At 39.0% G+C, this 24,168-nt stretch overlaps 1 protein-coding gene across 1 annotated transcript; it reads left to right on the top strand.

Annotated features, from left to right (window-relative positions):
* Positions 1-3,408: 3,408 nt before the first annotated feature.
* On the top strand, positions 3,409-23,002 carry snx6.S (sorting nexin 6 S homeolog). Its single transcript, XM_018232214.2, has 14 exons — positions 3,409-3,566; positions 3,691-3,741; positions 7,102-7,206; positions 10,374-10,484; positions 12,432-12,553; positions 13,302-13,425; positions 14,470-14,565; positions 15,664-15,769; positions 17,959-18,034; positions 18,140-18,179; positions 19,676-19,762; positions 19,902-20,061; positions 21,025-21,110; positions 22,240-23,002. The coding sequence occupies exons 1-14, from the start codon at positions 3,561-3,563 to the stop codon at positions 22,291-22,293; spliced, it is 1,224 nt and encodes a 407-aa protein (XP_018087703.1). The 5' UTR covers positions 3,409-3,560; the 3' UTR covers positions 22,294-23,002.
* The last annotated feature ends 1,166 nt before the right edge of the window (positions 23,003-24,168 follow it).

The raw sequence follows: 24,168 nt of genomic DNA on the forward strand, positions 1-24,168 counted from the left end.
TTTGTGTATTATAAGTACATTACCCTACGCAAGCGGATGATCTAGAGCAGTAGTCTCCAACCAGTGGCCCTTGAGCAGCATGTTGCTCACCAAACCCTTAGCTGTTGCCTCAAACAGGTGCTTATTTTTTGAATTTCAGGCTTGGAGGCAAATTTTGAACAAAAACCAGAAGTACTGCCAAACAGAGCCTCCTGTAGGCTACTAGTCCAGGGGCTACCAAATCACAGCCCTTATATGGTATCCAGAGTCGGACTGAGATGCCTGGAAAACCTTTTTCCTTTTTTTTCCGTTATTCACTTTTCTTCTTTCTTTATTATTTGAATCACTTCTCCTTACATATTATCATCCATTCTTCCCTCCATTCCCTCTCTTCTCTCTTAGAAATGAGGGAATGGCTGTGGTATAGACATACAAGGCAAATAATTGGGTGAGCAGAAGGGCTCACTGATACCTGGGCCCACCGGGAGTTTTCCTGGTATCCCGGTGGGCCAGTCCGACACTGAAATCCCCGGAAACATGTTTCATGTTTTTCTTGCTCCTTTTACATTTGAATGTGGCTCGAGGGTAAAAAACTCGACAGCAACTTCTGATGAGCGACACTGTGCCCCTAAATCCTTATGAATTACACACAGGCACCCCCATTGGTGCCTGTGTGTAATTCACAAGGATTAACCTTTAATTGATAATTCCTTTATTGGCCAGATTATTGTTCGGGTTTCACAAGGCTGAAAACCGAACAGAAATTTAAAACTGGCCATACACAAAGAGATCCGCTCGTCTGGCGACATCGACAAACGAGCGGATCTTTCCCCGATATGCCCACCAAAAAAGTAATAAGCTCTAGAAGCTCTCTGTCTGTTTAGAATAGCAGCTGCCATATTAGCTTGTTGTGAAATCATTTCCTGTCTGAATCTCTCCCTGCTCACTCATAGCTCTGGGCTCAGATTACAGCAGGGAGGAGAGGAGCAAACTGAGCATGCTCAAGCCCAAGCCCTGGAGGTTTAAGCTGAAAACAGTTAGTCTGATACAGAAGCCCATGAGTACACAATAGAAGGAAAGAAATGTGCTGTTTCTTTTGACAGAGGACTCAGAGCAGCATTACTTTGAGGGATTACTGGTATATTTATATAGACCTTTCTGATGAGGCTTACTTACTTTTAGTCTTTCCTTCTCCTTTAAGTCTATTAGAAAATCATGTAAACATTAAATAAACCCAATAGGCTAGTTTTTCTTCCAATAAGGTTTAATTATATACAGTATTAGTTTGGATTAAGTACAGGTACGGGATCCGTTATTCAGAAACCCGTTATCTAGAAAGCTCAGAATTACGGAAAGTCCGTCTCCCATAGACTCCATTATAATCAAATAATCCAATTTTTTTAAAAATATTTCCTTTTTCTCTATAATAATAAAACAGTAGCTTGTACTTGATCCCAACTAAGATAATTAATCCTTATTAGAAGCAAAACCAGCCTATTGGGTTTATTTAATATTTTCATTTTGTTCTAGTAGACTTAAGGTATGAAGATCGTAATTACAGAAAGATCTCTTATCCGGAAAAACTCAAGTTCTGAGCATTCTGGATATGAAAAATCTGAGATATAATTAACCCCACGGTTGCAAATATCAATAAATAAGTATAGGATAAACCATACTTTGATTAATTAGAGAAGAATTAAAAATCCAGAACATTAAAACCATTTAAAGATTGGTTTTGGGAGTCAGTATGGGACAGAGAAGATGTAAAATCTGTAGGAACATTAGTAGTAACTGGATCCCACTTGCCAGCCCCATACACCAGGCCTATTAATAGCAGACACATTCCTGCTCTTGTCATCGCTGGGCACAAATGGCAAAGACACATTCTATGGGCTGCACAGGGGGGGATTCTATGGGCTGCACAGGGGGAGAGTCTATGGGCTGCACAGGGGGAGAGTCTATGGGCTGCACAGGGGGGATTCTATGGGCTGCACAGGGGGAGATTCTAAAGGCTGCACAGGGGGAAAAATAAAAGTCTGGCCGGGTGAGGAGGAGGGGAAAAATTACTTTAAATTATTCAGATGTGAGAGAAGAATGAAACACTGCAGTTACTTATTAACCACTTGGAAATGTCGGCGCTCCCTCCTCTGTGCTATAGGAACAGGAAGACATCACCTGACCAGAAATACTGCGGCTCTAACTGTAACAGGAAGAGATCACCTGACCAGAAATACTGCAGCTCTAACTGTTACAGGAAGAGATCACCTGACCAGAAATACTGCAGCTCTAACTGTAACAGGAAGAGATCACCTGACCAGAAATACTGCAGCTCTAACTGTAACAGGAAGAGATCACCTGACCAGAAATACTGCGGCTCTAACTGTAACAGGGAGAGATCACCTGACCAGAAATACTGCGGCTCTAACTGTAGCAGGAAGAGATCACCTGACCAGAAATACTGCGGCTCTGATTGTAACAGGAAGAGATCACCTGACCAGAAATACTGCAGCTCTAACTGTAACAGGAAGAGATCACCTGACCAGAAATACTGCAGCTCTAACTGTAACAGGAAGAGATCACCTGACCAGAAATACTGCAGCTCTAACTGTAACAGGAAGAGATCACCTGACCAGAAATACTGCAGCTCTAATTGTAACAGGAAGAGATCACCTGACCAGAAATACTGCGGCTCTAACTGTTATTTTTTAAAATGGCAATTTTCTATTTATGATTACCCAATGGCAGATACTACTAGAAAAGTATATTATTATGAAAATGGTTTATTTACATGAAGCAGGGTTTTACATATGAGCTGTTTTATGCAATATCTTTTTATAGAGACCTACATTGTTTGGGGGTATAGTTTTCTTTTAAAGCACCAGCTACTGAAACGACTGCAGACTAAGCGGATCTAGCGGGCGTAAGTTAACAGAAATACTTCTGTGCAGTTTTAATGCGTTTCTATTTTACAACATAATGCATACCTCCCAACTGTCCCTTTTTCGGAGGGACAGTCCCTCTTTTGACAGCTCAACCCGCAGTCCCTCATTTGTACTGGAAAGTCCCTCTTTTCTTTGCACTGAACAGCCAGAAAAATAAACAAAGTTTCTCACTTAATTGTAAAACAAACATGGTAATTAGGGGGTGTGGCCAGAGAAAGGGGTGTGGTCAAAAAATTGCTGCGCTACGTGCGGAAAAAAAATAGTTGTCCCTCTTTTTACTTCTAAAATGTTGGGAGGTATGCAACAAAGAGAAAAATGTCCAGAGAAAAACAGTTAAAAATGTGCCACTCTTCTTATAAATGTGGGACAGACTATGAAAATAACACCCATACATTAAAACCTGTAACTTGAACCTACTCCCCATCAAGTGATCCGCCGAATAGCCGTAATATCACCTAGCAACCATTTACCCACAACAAAAATGGCCGCGGCTTCTCTTTGTCACGTGACACTGCAAAGCTTCCACCAGCTGTCAGTCCGCCTCCTCCCTCCCAGCTCCGTTGTCACGTGCCCCGGCGGCTTCCCCCTTGTCCCTCGGTTCGAGTCCTTCCCCTGCTTCGCCAGTGACAAGACTTAGCCATGATGGTAAGCGGCGCAACGGGCGGGGGATGGCGGTAATTGTCCGTGTGATATTGGACGTGGGGTCGGAACCTATTAACTGTAAGACTGCACTTATGGCTAATAACATATGTTTGTATTCCCTATTCAGCAGGAAGGCCTGGATGATGGACCTGACTTCCTGTCAGAGGAGGACCGAGCGGTGAGTACACAAACAACTACTGGCAGCGCCGGGACATAGAGACTTCCTGTATCACTACATGTCCCATAATGCTCCTCACCTCACACACCTGCACCTCATAATCCTGCTGCTCTCCCACAGTCTCCACTCTCTGTCATAAACCTGTGTGTTACATGTATTCCCTTTAGCTTTCTCCTTATAAATGTGTCTCTATGATATGTCTCAGTCTCAACTCTATCATTTACTTATTGCCTTGGCAACCAGGATACCCTGATATACCCCCAGCAGTGTCGTAAAGAACATCATAAACAACATAATATAAATATCATGATCTGTGTTCTCAAAACTGTCATCAAAATATACCAAGTATAATATTCTTTAAATACGTGAGAGAGAGACATAGAGCTCGTCAGTAATTGATGGGCAGCAAATGTTTCCTTTTTCTTTCAGACACAACCGTAAGGTCACTAAAGTGTTGCCTATAAATCAGACCTGGACTGGCAATCTGTGGCTTCTGGCAAATGCCAATAGGGTTGCCACCTTTTCTGGAAAGAAACACCGGCCTGCCTATATATCTATGTTTTTCCCTATTAATAACATTGGGATTAACCATAATTTTTACCGGCCAGGCCGGTAAAATACCGGCCAGGTGGCAACCCTAAATGCCACAGGGGCTGCTATAAGATGCCAATAGTGTTGCCACCTTGTCCAGAAAAAAATACCGGCCTTCCTATATATTTATCTTTATTCCCTATTAATAACATTGGGATCACTGACCTTCCTATATATTTATCTTTATTCCCTATTAATAACATTGGGATCATATCACTGACCTTCCTATATATTTATCTTTATTCCCTATTAATAACATTGGGATCACTGACCTTCCTATATATTTATCTTTATTCCCTATTAATAACATTGGGATCACTGACCTTCCTATATATTTATCTTTATTCCCTATTAATAACATTGGGATCACTGACCTTCCTATATATTTATCTTTATTCCCTATTAATAACATTGGGATCACTGACCTTCCTATATATTTATCTTTATTCCCTATTAATAACATTGGGATCACTGACCTTCCTATATATTTATCTTTATTCCCTATTAATAACATTGGGATCACTGACCTTCCTATATATTTATCTTTATTCCCTATTAATAACATTGGGATCACTGGCCTTCCTATATATTTATCTTTATTCCCTATTAATAACATTGGGATCACCGGCCTTCCTATATATTTATCTTTATTCCCTATTAATATCATTGGGATCACTGACCTTCCTATATATTTATCTTTATTCCCTATTAATAACATTGGGATCACTGACCTTCCTATATATTTATCTTTATTCCCTATTAATAACATTGGGATCACTGACCTTCCTATATATTTATCTTTATTCCCTATTAATAACATTGGGATCACTGACCTTCCTATATATTTATCTTTATTCCCTATTAATAACATTGGGATCACTGACCTTCCTATATATTTATCTTTATTCCCTATTAATAACATTGGGATCACTGACCTTCCTATATATTTATCTTTATTCCCTATTAATAACATTGGGATCACTGACCTTCCTATATATTTATCTTTATTCCCTATTAATAACATTGGGATCATATCACTCACCTTCCTATATATTTATCTTTATTCCCTATTAATAACATTGGGATCACTGGCCTTCCTATATATTTATCTTTATTCCCTATTAATAACATTGGGATCACTGACCTTCCTATATATTTATCTTTATTCCCTATTAATAACATTGGGATCACTGACCTTCCTATATATTTATCTTTATTCCCTATTAATAACATTGGGATCAACTATCATTTTTTAAAGTAGCGGCCAGGTGGCAACCCTAGATGCCATAGAAAGTCAGTATTTAGTGGGCTGATTGGGCCTCTGTCTACCTGAAGTGCCAGGGCTTATTTTAATTCTCAGTCCAGACCTGCAATAAATGCACAAAACAACTTATCACTTTATAGCATTAAGTTCCCTGACACCTGGGGGCAGATTTATCAAGGTTGAATTTCGAGGGTTAAAAAACCCTGCTTCATATATTTCTGACAAATTCCTCTAGGCTCTGGATGTATAAAAGTACCTGCCAGGCATTTCACTGGGTTGCATGGGGACATAGAGTTGGGGCAGTACAGAATGGAAAGCAATACTTACGTATTTGAGAATAAAGAGAGAGCTATGGCTGAAATTATAATTGCTACTTCATGCATGGTAGAAGGAATACAGATTTTTCTTTTTAAATTATCTTTCAGATGCGCAGCAATGTTATCTTTTCTTGCAGAGTTTGATCGTCCATTTACTTTTGCTTTTTTGAATTTTTACATGTTTACGTGCAAATCCAGTAGACTATTTTGATGCATCTTGTGCACATTTTACACGCAGTGTATCTTTACTTTTCACTTTTAGGCCGGCAATTAAACATCATTATACTTTTCTTTCATTAGGCAGAATTCCATTTTTAAGTTTATATTCTTGTTGAATGAAGGGAAAATAATTGCTTGTGGGTTAAGTAAATATTCTTTATGTAGAGTACTTCCAACCTGAAACTTTTCACTCCTAGGTGCAGGTAATGAGTACTTGGATAGGAGACTAACTGCAGACTTTAGAAACATCTTACTAATCTTAAGGTTAAAAAGTTGGAAGTTGACTCAAATGCAGACCGTAAAGAGGAAAGCAGAACTATCATATTGACTAGGGATGCACCGAATCCAGGATTCGGTTCGGGATTCGGCCAGGATTCGGCCTTTTTCAGCAGGATTCGGATTCGGCCGAATCCTTCTGCCCAGCCGAACCGAATCCGAATCCTAATTTGCATATGCAAATTAGGGGCTGGAGGGAAATTGCATGACTTTTTGTCATAAAACAAGGAAGTAAAAAATGTTTTCCCCTTACCACCCCTAATTTGCATATGCAAATTAAGGTTCGGATTCGGTTCGGTGTTCGGCCGAATCTTTCACGAAGGATTCGGGGGTCCGGCCAAATCCAAAAAAGTGGATTCGGTGCATCCCTAATATTGACCAACAAATATTCTAAATATATATATATATATTCAACCAAATATAAATATATATATATTCGGTTGAATTCTAGCCAGGTCAGTCTGCAAGACGTTTTATGTTCTCCCTTTGCTTTCGTCAGTCCCTTCAGTTGAATGGCTCCTTACCAAAAAATTGGCCCTAATATGTGTGATTGTGATTAGGGACCTCAGATTGTAAGATCCGCTAGGGAAGGGACTGATGTGAATGATGAATAATCTCTGTTTAGTCTAAATAATGGATAATAGTAAAAAATTAAATACCGGCATTATTATTATATTTTTTATATTTATGAAGCCAAGGGCCATCAATGTTGACCTGCAGCCGGATGCCACCCTTCAAGTTGATATTTCAGATGCACTGAGCGAGAGGGACAAAGTGAAATTCACGGTTCATACCAAGGTGAGTCTATGGGTAGACAAAATATAATTGAATGCAATGTGTGTGTGTATTAAATGTGCCCCTACTTGCAGCTCATTCTCATTGCGACTGTGTTATAAAGGTGTGACATACACAAGCATCACAGCTGGAGTGACAGGGAGTCTCTGTTATAGTTATTCGCTGTCTCTTCACTAAGGGTCAAATATCGAGGGTTAATTAACCCTCGATATTCGACTAGGAACTAAAATCCTTCGACTTCGAATATCGAGGTCGAAGGATTTATCGCAGATAGTTCGATCTAATGATCGAAGGATAATTCCTTCGATTGAACGATTAAATCCTTCGAATCGAACGATTCGAAGGATTTAAATCCGACGATCGAAGGAATATCCTTCGATCAAAAAAAGTTAGCCAAACATATGGGGACCTTCCCCATAGGCTAACATTGACTTCGGTAGCTTTTAGATGGCGAACTAGGGGGTCGAAGTTTTTTTTAAAAAGACAGTACTTCGACTATCGAATGGTCGAATAGTCGAACGATTTTTAGTTCGAATCCTTCGATTCGAAGTCGTCGTTGAAGTAGCCCATTCGATAGTCGAAGTAGCCCAAAAAAAACTTCGAAATTCAAAGTTTTTTAACTTCGAATCCTTCACTCAAAATTAGTGAATCGGCCCGTCAGTGTTACTCTGATATGTTGGACTTGTTTGCTGTGGCTACCAGCACCCTAGGCCCCTAACTGTCCGTGTTATTATCCCTAATCATAATTTCATAACCTTATCTGTGCATTTGAATTTATACATCAAAGCTACCACAATGTTTTCCTTACTAGCGGCTTAAAGGGGTTGTTCACCTTAAAATTAAATTTTAGTATGATGTAGAGAGTGAAATTCTGAGACAATTTATTTTTTATTATTTACGGTTTGTGACTTATTTAGCTTTTTATTCAGCTGCTCTCCAGTTTGCCATTTCAACTATCTGGTTGCTAGGATCCAAATGATCTTAGCAACTATGTATTGATTTGAATAAGAGACTTGAATATGAATAGGAGATACCTGAATAGAAAGTAGCAATAACAAAAAAAATCTGCAGCCTTACAGAACATTTGTTCTTTGGATGGGGTCAGTGACCCCCATTTGAAAGCTGGAAAGAGTAAGAAGAAAAAGGCAAATAATTCAAAAACTATCAAATAGAAAAAAAAGTCAGATTGAAAAGTTGCCATTCTATAAAATACTAAAACTTAATTTAAAGATGAACCACCCCTCTAATCCATTGCCTCAAAGGGATACTGTCATATTATAATAACTTCCAGTAATTATTAGGGATGCACCGAATCCACTATTTGGGAGGCAGCTGAACCCCCGAATCCTTTGCAAAAGCTTCAGCCGAATACTGAACCAAGACTTTTGGTGGGGTGGGAAGGGGAAACCATTTTTTACTTCCTTGTCTTGCATATGCAAATTCGGATTTGGGTTCAGCCAGGCAGAAGTATTTGTCCGAATCCTGCTGAAAAAAGCCGAATCCCGAACTGAATCCTGGATTCGGTGCATCCCTAGTAATTATAATTACATTTTACCTATCTTTTAATAATGCTTCGTTAATTTCAGTTATAGTCACATAAACTCGGCTACAGTTGCATAAACACCATGGATTCCCCCACACAAACATAATTACTTTGCAAGTAGTAAAAGATGTTTTCCATGACAGTTACTACTTTACACAATCTTACTCGTTGATCTCAGGTGTAAATAAGGGCTTTGTTTCTCATATCTGACCACAGTATCTCATACTGTATAAGTAGAAGAGCGCTCTCTTTGTATAATCACTTGCACTTATTATTAAAGTTTATGGCAGTTCTGAGTAAATACGCATAGTAGGTATTCTGTAGGTAAACCCAAGATATTTCCTGGTCCGTGTTTAAGCAAAAGCACCTTGTTATTATTAATATTTTATTATATTATTATTATTGGTCAAGACTCAGATCCTGTGCAATCATTACTGCTTACAAACAAATGTCCATGTAAATGAAACTCCACAGCCGACTGCTAAATGTACAGAGTCTCAGCTGGATGTTCACCAGGGTTGTTGGTGGTGGTGGTTATGGCCTTGGCCTTGGCACCATCACTATTCAACATTGTCAGTCTCTTCCCACAAAGACAGTTAAACCAGTGGGACACTGATTATAAGCAAGGACGTCGAATTTCTTATGTGCGTATAAATTGCAGTTGTACTTTAGTTTCAGTATTCCTGAAAACCCTTGTGCCCCCTGTCATAATAATAAATGGAAGCCTCTTTTTGGCTACCCAATTAGCAGTTTTCAGCCTAAAAATGTCATTTCATATCATTGTATGAGGTCTCAAGGGTCTGCAGCATTTTTCCAACCTAAATACATGTATTACTGTGTAAATTATTAGAGAGAAGCTATTGAATACAATATACAAGACTTTGTGAAAGCGAGTAGTACTGTATATAAGGCCAGAAAGGGGTGTGTTTACTACAAAAGGGGTGGGGTTTTTTGTTCAGGGGTGTGGTCAGATGGGCCTCTTGGCACCCACCAATCCAAATGGCAACTAGGGAGCCACCTGGCCGTTCGATTGAAGCATTTGCAGTAAATCCTTCGACTTAGATATTCAAAGTCGAAGGATTTTACTTCACTGGTCGAATATCGAGGGTTAATTAACCCTCGATATTCGACCCTTAGTAAATGGGCCTCCCCGTGTTTCGTCGTTAGGGCTTCTTCTAAAAGTGGTCGCTATTGGCTGCCAACTTGGCCACTCCTGAGTCCACGGCATATTGGCATGAGGATTGGGCCAGAATGGCAGCATGTGCTACCAGTATAATAATAATAATAATAATAATAATAATAATAATGGGGCTTAGAGAAATATTGATTATGAAGGATGGAGCATTATGTTGGCAAAGACCACATGAGACACTGTATAAAGCATTACCTGATCAATAATATAAGTCCTGCTGTCATACTTAACTCTTTGTATTCAGGACAGGTGAAAAAAAATATTTTCTATCTCCCCGGAAAATCAGTTTTAGGCCTGTTGGTGTTTTATGCAATATAGTTTGGCCGTATTGTTATGTTCTAAAGTTTGACATTTTTCAACGTTTTATTATATTTGTAAAATCATATTTTATTTAAGCTAATTTTTTTCTCGTTGCTGTTGATTTTTTATTGGCAGAGCTCATTACCGAACTTCAAGCAGAATGAGTTCTCGGTAGTAAGGCAACATGAAGAGTTTATCTGGCTCCATGACTCCTTTGTGGAGAATGAGGAATACGCTGGGTATATTGTAAGTATGGCGGCAGATCTGTACCCATGACTGTCCCTCGCATTATTGTGTGTTTGTGTGCGTTCATTTTGTGAAAATCTCTATCAACATAGATGACGATGCTTTGCTTTAAGCAGATTTATAATTGAACTCTACATTTTATTCATTATAAACTACAGTCATGATCATAAGAGTTACTTTTGTTAACCCTATAATTTTCTCCTTAGCTGCCTGTTAGTGCCGATTACAGAAAGACTGGTAATTGGCAGATATTGAAGGAATAAATCAGGCTTACAGCTTGGGAAAGAAGACAATATTACTTCTCTGTAGTTGCGGCTGGGTGCTAAGCTGGAGACAGATTTAGGACACAGTTACAGTATTTTTACAGGGTAGTGATCCCTACATTTTGTTGTTATCTCTTACAGTAACATTTACTGTTAAGGCTAGTGGCCCAACGACAAATCTTCTCTTTTGCTGGCGACTAACCTTCCCGTACTTTGAAACGATCCCGCCAGCGATTCGTATTTTAGCCGGTGGGATCGATTCGCATTTCAGAAGTCGCCTCACGAGACCTGGGATGACTTTGGAAATATGAAGGGATCCCGCCAGCGATTCTTATTTTAGCCGGCATGACAACAGTACGGGGAGATTAGTCGCCCGCAGAAGAGGAGAATTAGCAAATGATCTCCCAGTCTGCCTCTAGCCTTAGGTAAATGCGAAGTCGCAGGAACAAAATTCAAAACACAAAATTGCGTTAGAACCCACTTTTCAGACTCCCCTTATTTTAATTACTATTTTGTATTTAAAGAATAATTGTTTTATTAGTATCCTGGGGATTCCTAGGTTTAGACTCCCTGTTGTGGGACACTAAAAGGCAATGCAACTAAAGATCTCATGAGACACAAGAAAATGCAAGTTTAATAATTGCTGGTATGTTAGTGCCCTTTTATATTACATACCCTTCTCCCAGCTCCACTATATTCTAAAATGCTAAAATTCTACATTGCTGAGTTCTTACCACTGGAGGCAGTGCATTTATTTTAGAGTCAATTCTTTGACAAGAGATCCACCTAACTGGAGTATTAATTACAAACACAGAGATCCAGGGATAGGCATCAAACATCTACAAGCTCCAGCGTACGGACGAATGCATGGAATGCACCTAATCCACTATTTTGGATTCGGCCGAACCCCCGAATCCTTTGCGAAAGATTCGGCCAAATACCGAATCAGAATCTTAATTTGCATATCCAAATTAGGGGTGGGAAGGGGAAACATTTTTTACTTCCTTGTTTTGTGACAAAAAGTCATGCGATTTCCCTCTCCGACCCTAATTTGCATATGCAGATTAGGATTCTGTTCGACCGGGAAGAAGGATTTTGGTCGAATCCTGCTGAAAAAGGCAGAATCCTGGATTCGGTGCATCTCTAGATGGTCAATTAACCATGTAATAATCTGGCTGGTGCAGTGTCCCATGTCCGGGATATATGTCATAATAATATTATTGGGGGGCAAATTTACTTATGGTCGAATATCGAGGGTTAATTAACCCTCGATATTCGACTGCCGAATGGAAGTCGAAGGATTTACCGCAATTCGTTAGATCGAACAAAAAATCGTTCGATGAAATGATTAAATCCTTTGAATCGTTCAATTCGAAGGATTTTAATCCATTGATCGAACAATTTTTCTTTGACCTAAAAAAGCTTGCAAAGCCTATGGGGAAGGTACATTGACTTCGGTAGGTTTTAGGTGGGGAACTAGGGGGTCAAAGTTTTTTTTTAAAGAGACAGTACTTTGACTATCGAATGGTCGAATAGTCGAACGATTTTTAGTTCGAAACGTTCGAGTCGTAGTCGAGGTCTATTCCTTCACTCGAACTAAGTAAATGGGCTCCTGTGTGTATGTCGGAGGAAGGTGAGATATAATTGTATAATTAAACTGTCATTTACCCTGGTGTTTATGTAGATTCCTCCTGCCCCACCAAGACCAGATTTTGATGCTTCCCGGGAGAAACTGCAGAAACTTGGCGAAGGAGAAGGATCAATGACCAAGGAGGAGTTTACCAAAATGAAACAGGAACTTGAAGCGTAAGTTTACTTCTATATTGAAGTGTAGTTAAATAGATAAAACTGAATCATTAAACCCAAGAGCGCCAAAGAAGTATGGTAAGAGGTATTTATTGCAAGTACTGGGCAGAGCCACACACTGTAAAACCAAAATACACTTGCACTCCAGATCGGCCCATTCCAAAGCTAAATGAGTTTAAATAAATGTGTCCTATTAAACAACAATGACTGTGATTTTAAGTGATTAGATGTTAGGTAATCCATTGAATGCATAGATCCAAGTACCAGAAGATACATTAAATAGTAGGGTTTTAAACATCATGTGATATTATTTCTGATCTAAATAGTGTAGAGGTATTTCTTCTATTTTCCCACTGAGGATTTCTTTTCCATGAACCTCCTGTTGTGTCTTTTAACCAGGAGGGGACAGAAGGTTAGTGATAGGCAGTCACCTATTTATATATATATATATATATATAAATATATATATATATATATATATATTTACTGCGTGTATATATATATATATATATATATATATATATATATATATATATATATATATATATATATATATATATACTGTGTGTGTGTGTGTATATATATATATATTATGATAATATAATATATTCTTTAGTTAACTATGCAAAATCTGTTAGACGCAGCTTGCCTTTTGATTTCATTTCATCCTTTCTGTCTTTGTATGGTTTACTCCTTGTTTTGCATGAGCCTTATATATATATGACCAGATGCTGGTGCTTATTTGCAGAGAATACCTGGCTATCTTCAAGAAAACCGTAGCAATGCATGAAGTCTTCCTGTGCCGAGTTGCAGCTCATCCCATTCTTAGGAAAGATCTAAACTTCCATGTCTTTTTGGAGTACAATCAAGACGTAAGTGGTGCACTGTCATATTATAAAGCGCAGACCTATTACCTATATCTTACAGAGAATATTTGACCCTTGACAGTCCCTGTCCAAGTAAAGCCCTTTTTTGCCTACCACAAGATAAAAAAATTTTTTCTACAAATATGGTATTTTAGCCAAAAATATATTATATTGTTAAAGACATTTAACAGCTGCGTTAGGGAATAAACCAGATGTATACAGATACCTGCACATCATAATAAAGGTAGCTTAACTATCATCATCATCATTTATTTATATAGTGCCGACAAGTTAAGCAGTGCTTTACCTTAGTTATAACAAACGGAATAAATGGTTGATAACAAACAAGGGTTTACAGAGTAAACTAAAGGCTAGGGTACAATTGACACATTATGATTTTAGAAACAATTTTGTGATTTGTGAACTATGTAACCAACTGTAATTAAGGGACTAAAGCGAATAGAGAAGTTTGTAGGAAAATGTAGTACAGATATGGGATCTGTTAAAAGAAACCCGTTATCTGGAAACTCGTTATCCAGAAACCTCCGAATTACAGACAAGCTGTCTCCCCTAGACACTCTTTTATCCAAATAATCTAGATTTTTAAAAATGATTTCCTTTTGTTCTGTAATAATAAAACTGTAGCTTGTACTTGATCCCAACTAAGAGATAACTAACAACAATAACTAACAAACTGCAAGAAATATAATAAACTGCACACCTTTTCCTGCAATTTACAAAAACAAAAAAACAACCCATTATGTTTTAGCCAGTGGCACTGAGGTGATTTTTATTGACTGCCATTTTTGTCTAACTCTTTGGCTTTGTGCAGTCCTTCTACTGTACCTTCTTACCTTCAATCATAGATGAGATGTGCATCTGAGTATAAGCTTATACTACTGTGGAATATATAGACGCTTTATAAATGTGCTAATAATATTAATAAGGCCCTTTCGGAAGGAAAAGTTGACCACACCATGTGATGCATTTCAGTAATATGAAATAGTTCTTGTAGGAATTCTATCAGTTCTCTTTATCCACTTGTTTCAGTTAAGTGTCAGAGGGAAGAACAAAAAAGAAAAGCTAGAAGACTTCTTCAAAAGTGTGGTGAAATCAGCTGATGGAGTCATTGTATCTAGCACCAAGGTGAGATCCTTCTGGCATTTTCTCAACTTTGAAGTATAAGACTAGAAGTGCAAACATGGATATAAACCTGTGCTGTATCTATTGTGTCCGGCATTGAGGCTGTTTTGTAAGTATGGCTTAATCTTGATTTAGATGTATTTGGCTTTAAAGGGCATGTAAAGGCAAAAAAATAAAATCCCATTTTTACTTTCTTTAATAAAAAAGAAACCTATCTCCAATATACTTTAATCAAAAAATGTGTACTGTTTTTATAAGAAACCTGACTGTATGCAGTGAAATTCTCCCATCATTTACTGCTGTGGATAGGAATTGTCAGATGGTCCCTAACTGCTCTGCAGGGAAACAATCATACTTATGTTCAGCAGGGGGAGCCCCCGCCTTACTTCCCAGCCATGCAGAACTCAAGCAGCTTTGTTTGTTTCCCTGTAGAGCAGTCGGCGACTGTGTAGAGATTTGTATTGGATTTTATTTTTGCCTTTACATCCCCTTTACTGTTTCCAACTCCAGCTGCAGGGACAAAGATCATGGAGCCAGATTTAAACAGATAAACTGGGATTCTATTTGGAGGATTATTTTGCTGCAGCCACTGGTTCTGCAGAGTTGGGGAAAGTTTGTATTAAACAATACAAAAACTATAAAATCCACATTAGATTACATGACAACACAGGACCCAGTGCAGTCTGTATATTCTGATTATTAATCAGTCTTGTGTATCGGCTTCTGGCAGATATTATTTGACTTGTGCTGTTTTGATCATTTATGATGATCCCAAAGCAGCCCAGACCACACTGAGCATGTGCACAGTCTTGGTCTTGCAAAGATGTATAACAAAGTAACAAGATGGTGACCCCCTGTGGCCAACTTTGAAAGCATAAAGCATTTGTTTGATTAGGCTTGTGGTGCAGTAAGTTCATGTTTATGTTTAGTATACAAACTACAGCATTTCTAGCCTTATTCTATTTTAGACTTTACTTCCCCTTTAATACTTACAATTATATAATTCTAGAATCTAGTTCAGGGACCTTCTGTATCGCTTCATACATATGACACTTTACAGTGTTTTTGCTGCTCATCCACAATCATTTTATTTGTTGGAAGGACGTGGATGATTTTTTTGACCATGAGCGGACCTTCCTTCTTGAGTACCACAATCGAGTAAAGGACGCAAGTTTCAAATCTGATAAGATGACACGATCCCATAAAAGTAAGTACTCGTTTACTGAGGTCTGCAAAGGAGAGGATTTGTTTTTTGCTCTTTGGGAATCAGTGTTGCTGGCACGTTATTAGTGTCCGTGTCGCCCACATTTTTGTATTGGGGCTCTTTTATCAAACTGTGCCTGGGCAGTAACCCAGAGCAACCAATCGGTGATTAGATTTTTTTCAGCCATTTGTAGGTAGAACTATGAAAACTATGATATTAAATGATCCCTAACATGTCTTAGAATGAAATGGGATACTTTCTACCTCTGCCCTTACTCATATTATGGCTTAGATGCTGCAAAGTTTTCTATTCTGCCCATTTAAAGGAGAAGGAAAGCAATGGAGGCATTTTATTGCCAATAGATTAACTGCAATAGTGCAAGCTACATTCTTTAGAATGCTTTACCGTACCTCAGTAAAAAGTTCTAGAAGCTCTCTCTGTTTGTTTAGGATAGCAGCTGCCATATTAGCTTGGTGTGACATCACTTCCTGCCTGAGTCTCTCCCTGCTCACTCATAGGTCTGGGCTCAGATTACAGCAGGGAGGATGGAAAAGGGAGATGGAGAGAGGAGCAAACTGAGCATGCTCAAGCCCTAGCCCTGGAGGTTTAAGCTGAAAACAGTTAGTCTGATACAGAAGCCCATGAGTACACAATAGAAGGAAAGAAATGTGGTGTTTCTTTTGACAGTGACTCAGAGCAGCATTACTTTGGGGGTTTACTGGTGTATTTATAAATTTTTAAAACCAGATAAACAAATTAGATATAGAGGCACATTTATCAAAGTTCAAATTCATGTTAGTTTTTAAAAACTCCCATAAACTCGAAATTCGACCAAATTAAATATATTAATAAAATAGAATTTTCAAAAGTTGGATAAACAGAATCGACCTGAAAACTCAAATCAAATTTGGTTCAAATTTAAAAAACTCGATTCAAGTTTTTTCCCTGAAAAAAACTTGAACGTCAGGAAGGCTGCAAACAACTCAAAATTGATCCCATGACGTCTCCCATTGGCTGCCCCCATGGCTACACAGCAGCTTGTTTATATAAACTATAGTAGTACTTATCTGTTATCTACTGTGTATCCTGTGCTTGAATGGCTGCCCCCATGGCTACACAGCAGCTTGTTTATATAAACTATAGTAGTACTTATCTGTTATCTACTGTGTATCCTGTGCTTGAATGTCTGCCTCCATGGCTACACAGCAGCTTGTTTATATAAACTATAGTAGTACTTATCTGTTATCTACTGTGTATCCTGTGCTTGAATGGCTGCCCCCATGGCTACACAGCAGCTTGTTTATATAAACTATAGTAGTACTTATCTGTTATCTACTGTGTATCCTGTGCTTGAATGGCTGCCCCCATGGCTACACAGCAGCTTGTTTATATAAACTATAGTAGTACTTATCTGTTATCTACTGTGTATCCTGTGCTTGAATGGCTGCCCCCATGGCTACACAGCAGCTTGTTTATATAAACTATAGTAGTACTTATTTGTTATCTGTATCCTGTGCTTGAATGGCTGCCCCCATGGCTACACAGCAGCTTGTTTATATAAACTATAGTAGTACTTATCTGTTATCTACTGTGTATCCTGTGCTTGAATGGCTGCCCCCATGGCTACACAGCAGCTTGTTTATATAAACTATAGTAGTACTTATCTGTTATCTGTATCCTGTGCTTGAATGGCTGCCCCCATGGCTACACAGCAGCTTGTTTATATAAACTATAGTAGTACTTATATGTTATCTACTGTGTATCCTGTGCTTGAATGGCTGCCCCCATGGCTACACAGCAGCTTGTTTATATAAACTATAGTAGTACTTATCTGTTATCTACTGTGTATCCTGTGCTTGAATGGCTGCCCCCATGGCTACACAGCAGCTTGTTTATATAAACTATAGTAGAGTTTCTGAAACAAACACACCAGTTGTACCAGTGCAGCGCAACACAACATTATACTTTCATTTTTTGGTGTTACTGTTCCTTTAAATGAGGCAAAATATCCATATTAACATGAGAAAAGGCCGCTAATCTCAGTATAAAGTTTGGAGACAATAAAATACAAATATACTATTGCCAGCTGCAAATAGTTTTACATTATAGATCTAAACAAAGTGAACCCAGAAAGGCAAACGATTTACACAAAGCAGCTTCTTGTTTAATAATTTCTTATCCACCCACCTCAGGTGCTGCAGACGACTACAACAGAATCGGCTCAGCAATGTACACCTTGGGGACACAAGACAACTCGGATATATGCAAGTAAGAACAAATTGGTTACACAAATGGCATTCCCAATAACCCATAATCATTTAGTTCTGTATAATATAAAGCTTCAATATCTCATCGTCTTTTTATGTCTTCCAGATTTTTCTTGAGAGTCTCCGAGTTGTTCGACAAAACTCGCGTATGTATATTTACTTGGGGTTAAGGGCCTTGCGTGTCTTTATAATAAGAGGGGCATTATTGTGCTGAAAAAGAGAAACGACCTTCCCTAAACTGTTGCCGCAAAAAGGAAGCGCAGAATTATCAGTAAAGACTATGTCCAGTATAATGTAAAGTTTTGCTTTCACTCGAACAAGTTACATAGTTGAAAAAAGACAAAGTCCATCAAGTCCAACCCCTGCAAATATAAACCCCGTGTCCACATACACACACCCCTCCCTACTGTCACATAAAAGTGACGATCACAGTGAAACTCACAGATGTGTGAAAGTGTGATCCAGTCACAATGGTAATGTGAGTTTCAATGAGGCAGGTGTTAATCTTTCAATGTTCATGACTGGAAGTGTGAATTGTTGTAGAGCCGCTGGGGTAGGAATTAGGGATGCACTGAATCCACTATTTTTGGATTTGGCCGAACCCCCCGAATCCTTTGCGAAAGATTCGGCAGAATACAGATCCGAACCCTAATTTGCATATGCTAATTAGGGGTGGGAAGGGGAAAATATTTTTTTTCCTTGTTTTGTGACAAAAAGTCACGCGCTTTCCCTCCCCGCCCCTAATTTGCATATGCAAATTCGGATTCGGTTCGGCAGAAGGATTTGGCCGAATCCTGCTGAAAAAGGCCGAATCCTGGATTCGGTGCATCCCTAGTAGGAATATATAAAGTGGCACTGTATGTTGATGACAAATGGTGTCACAGACCTTTCCTCTGTTCAGGGATGGTTTTTCCACTTTGGCATCAATGGCCTCTTTCAAACCATATGTCCTAACTATCCAAAATGTGCACATTGCTGTCCCTTTTCCTTGAGATGTAGATAGACTTCCGAGGAGTTAGCCCTTCTATGTTGGCCCATTCTCTTACAAATCAGCTGTTTTGTCCCCTCGATGTATCGATCAGAGCACTCTTCACTAAACTGGACTGTATAGTATTGTGGTCTGTGTGCTAACTCCTCAGGACTAGACTGGATTGGTGATTGGATGTCTATGACTTTACTACCATCAAGGGTTTAAATGCTGGGAATTATTAAATAGCAGCACCAAATTCACCGTTTATTTCTGCAGTAGAACTAATGTGTCTGCTCAGCTTAATAATACCTTTGTCTGGTACTTTTGAGGTCCCTCTGTACCAGAATCCATTGTGCTGCGCACATTACATATAGTCTGTGTGAGATGGTAGTACAGTAATTATCATAGAGTTTATATGCTCAGGACAGTTTCCCTCATCTCTTTCTTTCGTAGGCTGAATATGACACCAATTACACTTAGTATTGTTGTGAGAGCCTACATGGCCCAGTCCAACAGTGATCTCTGTAAAGAACTGCATAATAGAAATCAAATATATTCATAAGCAGCTTCCAGTTACATTGATAAAGGTCTTATTTCTCTTGTCGTGCTGGTATGTTACTCTCTCTTTCTATCACCTTGTTACAGTGCTGCTCCCTATTTTTGTTTGTGTAGAAAATTGAATCTCGAGTGTCGGCTGATGAAGACCTAAAGCTTTCGGACCTCCTTAAATACTATCTAAGAGAATCACAAGCTGCTAAGGTACTGTGCATTATATACTAGTTTGTCCCTTGCTAACCGTGATGGGAAACCTGTCCAGGATTATAGGCTTCATTGACTTTTGTTGGAAAATTTGTTTGTAGAATTGACTGTTACTTAAAAAAAATGTTATGTTCTTCAGGATCTCCTCTACAGAAGGTCTCGCTCATTGGTGGATTATGAGAATGCGAATAAAGCACTAGATAAAGCCAGAACAAAGAACAAAGATGTTTTAGCAGCAGAAACCACACAGCAACTGAGCTGTCAGAAGTTTGAGAAGATATCAGAATCTGCAAAGCAAGGTACACCCTGAGTTTCCCTGGAGAAAGTAAACGTTTGGACCCCTAAATGTTTCTTAAATAAGGGTTGCCTTATTCAATCGCTGCGGACATCTGTTTGAGCAATCCTATCTGCCGCCCCCTCACATTAACTCTTAAATCTCTGATTTACTGTACTATTTGAGCCTTATGTTGTGTTAGATTTCAATATCTTAATCTGGACCACTGGCCACTGCAGAAACGTGTCACACTTAAAGGGATACTGTCATGGGAAAACATGTTTTTTTCAAAACACATCAGTTAATAGTGCTGCTCCAGCAGAATTCTGCACTGAAGTCCATTTCTCAAAAGAGCAAACAGGTTTTTTTATATTCAATTTTGAAATATGACATGGGGCTAGACATACTGTCAATTTCCCAGCTGCCCCTGGTCATGTGACTTATGCCTCGACTTTAGGAGAGAAATGCTTTCTGGCAGGCTGCTGTTTTTCCTTCTCAATGTAACTGAATGTGTCTCAGTGAGACCTGGGTTTTTACTATTGAGTGTTGTTCTTAGATCTACCAGGCAGCTGTTATCTTGTGTTAGGGAGCTGCTATCTGGTTACCTTCCCATTGTTCTTTTGTTTGGCTGCTGGGGGGAAAAAGGGAGGGGGTGATATCACTCCAACTTGCAGTACAGCAGTAAAGAGTGACTGAAGTTTATCAGAGCACAAGTCACATGACCAGGGGCAGCTGGGAAATTGACAATATGTCTAGCCCGTGTCAGATTTCAAAATTGAATATAAAAAAATCTGTTTGCTCTTTTGAGAAATGGATTTTAGTGCAGAATTCTGCGGGAGCAGCACTATTAACTGATTCATTTTGAAATTTTTTTTTTCCCCATGACAGTATCCCTTTAAAATAAATCCCATATTCTTATGAACAGAGCCTACCCACAGGCTAATGTTTATGCAAAACAATTTTGTCCAATTTATTCTTTTTGAAACAGAACTCACGGACTTTAAGACTCGGAGAGTGGCAGCATTTCGCAAGAACCTTGTAGAACTGGCTGAACTGGAACTAAAGCATGCCAAGGTACGCCCACAAGTAATATTTCTGCCTACAGACCGTTACCCACTTACTCAATACTTATAGGAGCAGAATGCATTACTGGTGTAGAAGAACAAGCTTGAGGCTTTCTTAGTGCTGACGCATTTCATATGTCCCTTACTGATTGGTTGCAGCTCAGTAAAACATCAGAGGCATCAGCATGTGTTGCCTCAAAGGCATTATTTTTGCATGGCACAGGCTGTAATAGTCTAATACAATTTGCTATTAGTCTTCATTTTATATAGGTTTTCGGTTATGGTTTATATTTTGCAGCTCTTAGGCTCCAGCTCACCTCTTATGTGAATTAATGTGATGTACGATAAGGGAGCATAGCATAGGCGTTTCGTGGTTTTCTGGGAAAAATAATATTACAGGTACTTTCTCCAATCAGAATGTGGACTTTGCTAGCCCTCGCCTCCATTGTGGGAAACCAATTTGATGTCATGTGAATTCATGTGATGTTCGAGAAGGGGGCATAGCATAGGGGTTTGGTGGTTTTCTGGAAAAAAATAATATTACAGGTACTTTATCCAACCAGGGTGGTCTCTGCTAGCCCTCACCTCCATTGGGGAAAGCATTTGATGTTATAGGTGCCCTTTGAGTAACTTGGAATCTCATTTCTTAGTACTGCTGCCTGCATAGTAGTTTTCTTACTAAAAAAAATTGCTTGTGCTTTTTTATCACTCAGCCTTTACACCATAAATTGTTATATAGATAGACCTTGTGATAACTGTTATTCTTAAAGGGAGACAACTATTTTTTTTTTTTTATCCGCAAAACCAAAAGAGGACGGCACTCCAGTAAAAAAAGGAGGTTTATTGTGGTGTCCTGCAGATATCCATTGCTTTACGTGTTTCGGGAACAAATCCCTTAATCAAGCCTATGATTAAGGGATTTGTTCCCAAAATGCGTAAGGCAATAGATATCTGCAGGACACCACAATAAACCTGCTTTTTTTACCAGAGTGCCATCCTCTTTTGGTTTTGTGGATATGTGTTGGCAGTGGGTACGCTGCGGAGAAACCCGGTGCATTATATGGGAGCAGCCACGGGGTTGTGAGTTTGGAGCGGTCCCTTTTGTTTGTTGGTAACTATTTTTTTATGTTTCATTGCAGGGTAACTTACAGCTGTTGCAAAGCTGCTTGGCAGTGTTAAACGGTAGGCCATAAAGCACACTCCGTCCTTATTTCCATAATAATAAACCCTCCTTCCACATCCTAGAGTTACGTCACGTTTCCTTAAAGGAACCTAATGGGCATTCCCAGCTCAGCAGAGGACGATCTCCTGCACAGAAAATGGGCAGCCTCCAAATAAAAACCAGCCACGTGCTTGTAGGGCCCACTCTATGTATCCACGTGTACCTTTATTTAGTCCAGGGAGGGTCAGCTGTGGGTTCCCATCTGAACTGCACCATAGGATTCTGGGTCGTTGCTCTACAGAGACTGACACTCGCTGATTTAGTCATTGTATGCTTTATGTCCTTCACAATGCGATTCATCATTTTTCCTTGTGAAGATAAATACTCCTCTTGTTATGAACTGTATTACATAACGCTGCCAATCATAATTACCAATGTATGTTAATCATGGATGATGTTACATTCACGGTTCGAATGGAATTAACATTTGCCATTAGTCGTACGCGTCGTATATCTTGTCCGGGTTCCATGTAATAAGGTTTTTTTTTTTTTTAAGCTGTTATCTTGATTTACCGGATTCTATATTTTTCGTTTTTATCCGACATTTCTTAGATATCTCAGAGCGCTCCAATGATCTTTTTACATTTCTTCCTAACGCTAAAGCATCAATATGTTTGCCTTAACTTGTAGACTTATCTCAAATTGTAAAATAAACTGTGAATCCGATGATTTTTAACTTACATTGCCCTTGCGTTCTTGTTTTGCCATGATAATGTTCATGCTTTGGCGACCCCCCCCAAGAGCTAAATGTTTTATTTGCCTGAATATCAATCTGGCCTTATTGAAATTCACTTATAAGCCAACAACACGTATAGGGTTATTGGGGAACCATCGTGTTCACCCAAATATTTCCATTTCTCATCTGTGATTGGTGCTGTTTAACCCTTATACCCTTTATATATCACTAAATTTGTGATTAAAGACACAATATGTTTATACACACCCAACATTATATTTAAAAAGATTTGAAACAGCATTGCTTTCAAAATAAATCAAGCTCTATAGATATATATAGTTCTCTAACATAATCCTTGGCATGGACTATATGGGAAATACGTTTGTGAAGATTCTCATCCATCCAGGTCATGGTATATCTGTAGAAATAAGTCAAAACAACTGGATTTGCTGTTTTGTTTTTTTTTAACTTGATGACGTTTCACCAGTCATCCAACTGGCTTTCTTAATTCAGAATAACCAAGTCATTCTAAATTGAGAAAGCCAGTTGGATGACTGGTGAAATGTCTTCAAATTAAAAAACACAGCAAGTCCAGTTGATTTGACTTATTTCTACAGATATACCATGACCTGGATGGAGGAGAATCTTCACAAACATATAGCCCATGCCGAGATGTTGTTTTAAACAAGGTTTATGTTGGAGAACTACCGTATATACTCGAGTATAAGCCGTCCCGAGTATAAGCCGAGGTACCTAATTTCACCTCCAAAAACTGGGAAAGCTTATTGACTCGAGTATAAGCCTAGGGTGAGAAATGCAGCAGCTTCTGGTAAGTTTCGATCAAAAAATTGAGGGTTTCTGCTGCCATTGGAGGTGCCGGCGTCTCGTTTTTGGATGCCGGCGACCATTCTTGGACGCCGGAGAATATTCTTGGAGACTATTCTTGGACGCCGGCTACTATTCTTGGACGCCGGCTACTATTCTTGGACGCCGGCTACTATTCTTGGGCGCCGGCGACTATTCTTGGGCGCCGGCGACTATTCTTAGACGCCGGCGACCGTTTTTGCTCTTGACCCGAGTATAAGCCGAGGTAGCATTTTTCAGCATATTTTGGGGGCTGAAAAACTCGGCTTATACTCGAGTATATACGGTATATATATCTATAGACTT

This window comes from Xenopus laevis, chromosome 8S (assembly GCF_017654675.1).
Source record: "Xenopus laevis strain J_2021 chromosome 8S, Xenopus_laevis_v10.1, whole genome shotgun sequence".
In the NCBI taxonomy this organism is placed as follows: Eukaryota; Metazoa; Chordata; class Amphibia; order Anura; family Pipidae; genus Xenopus; species Xenopus laevis.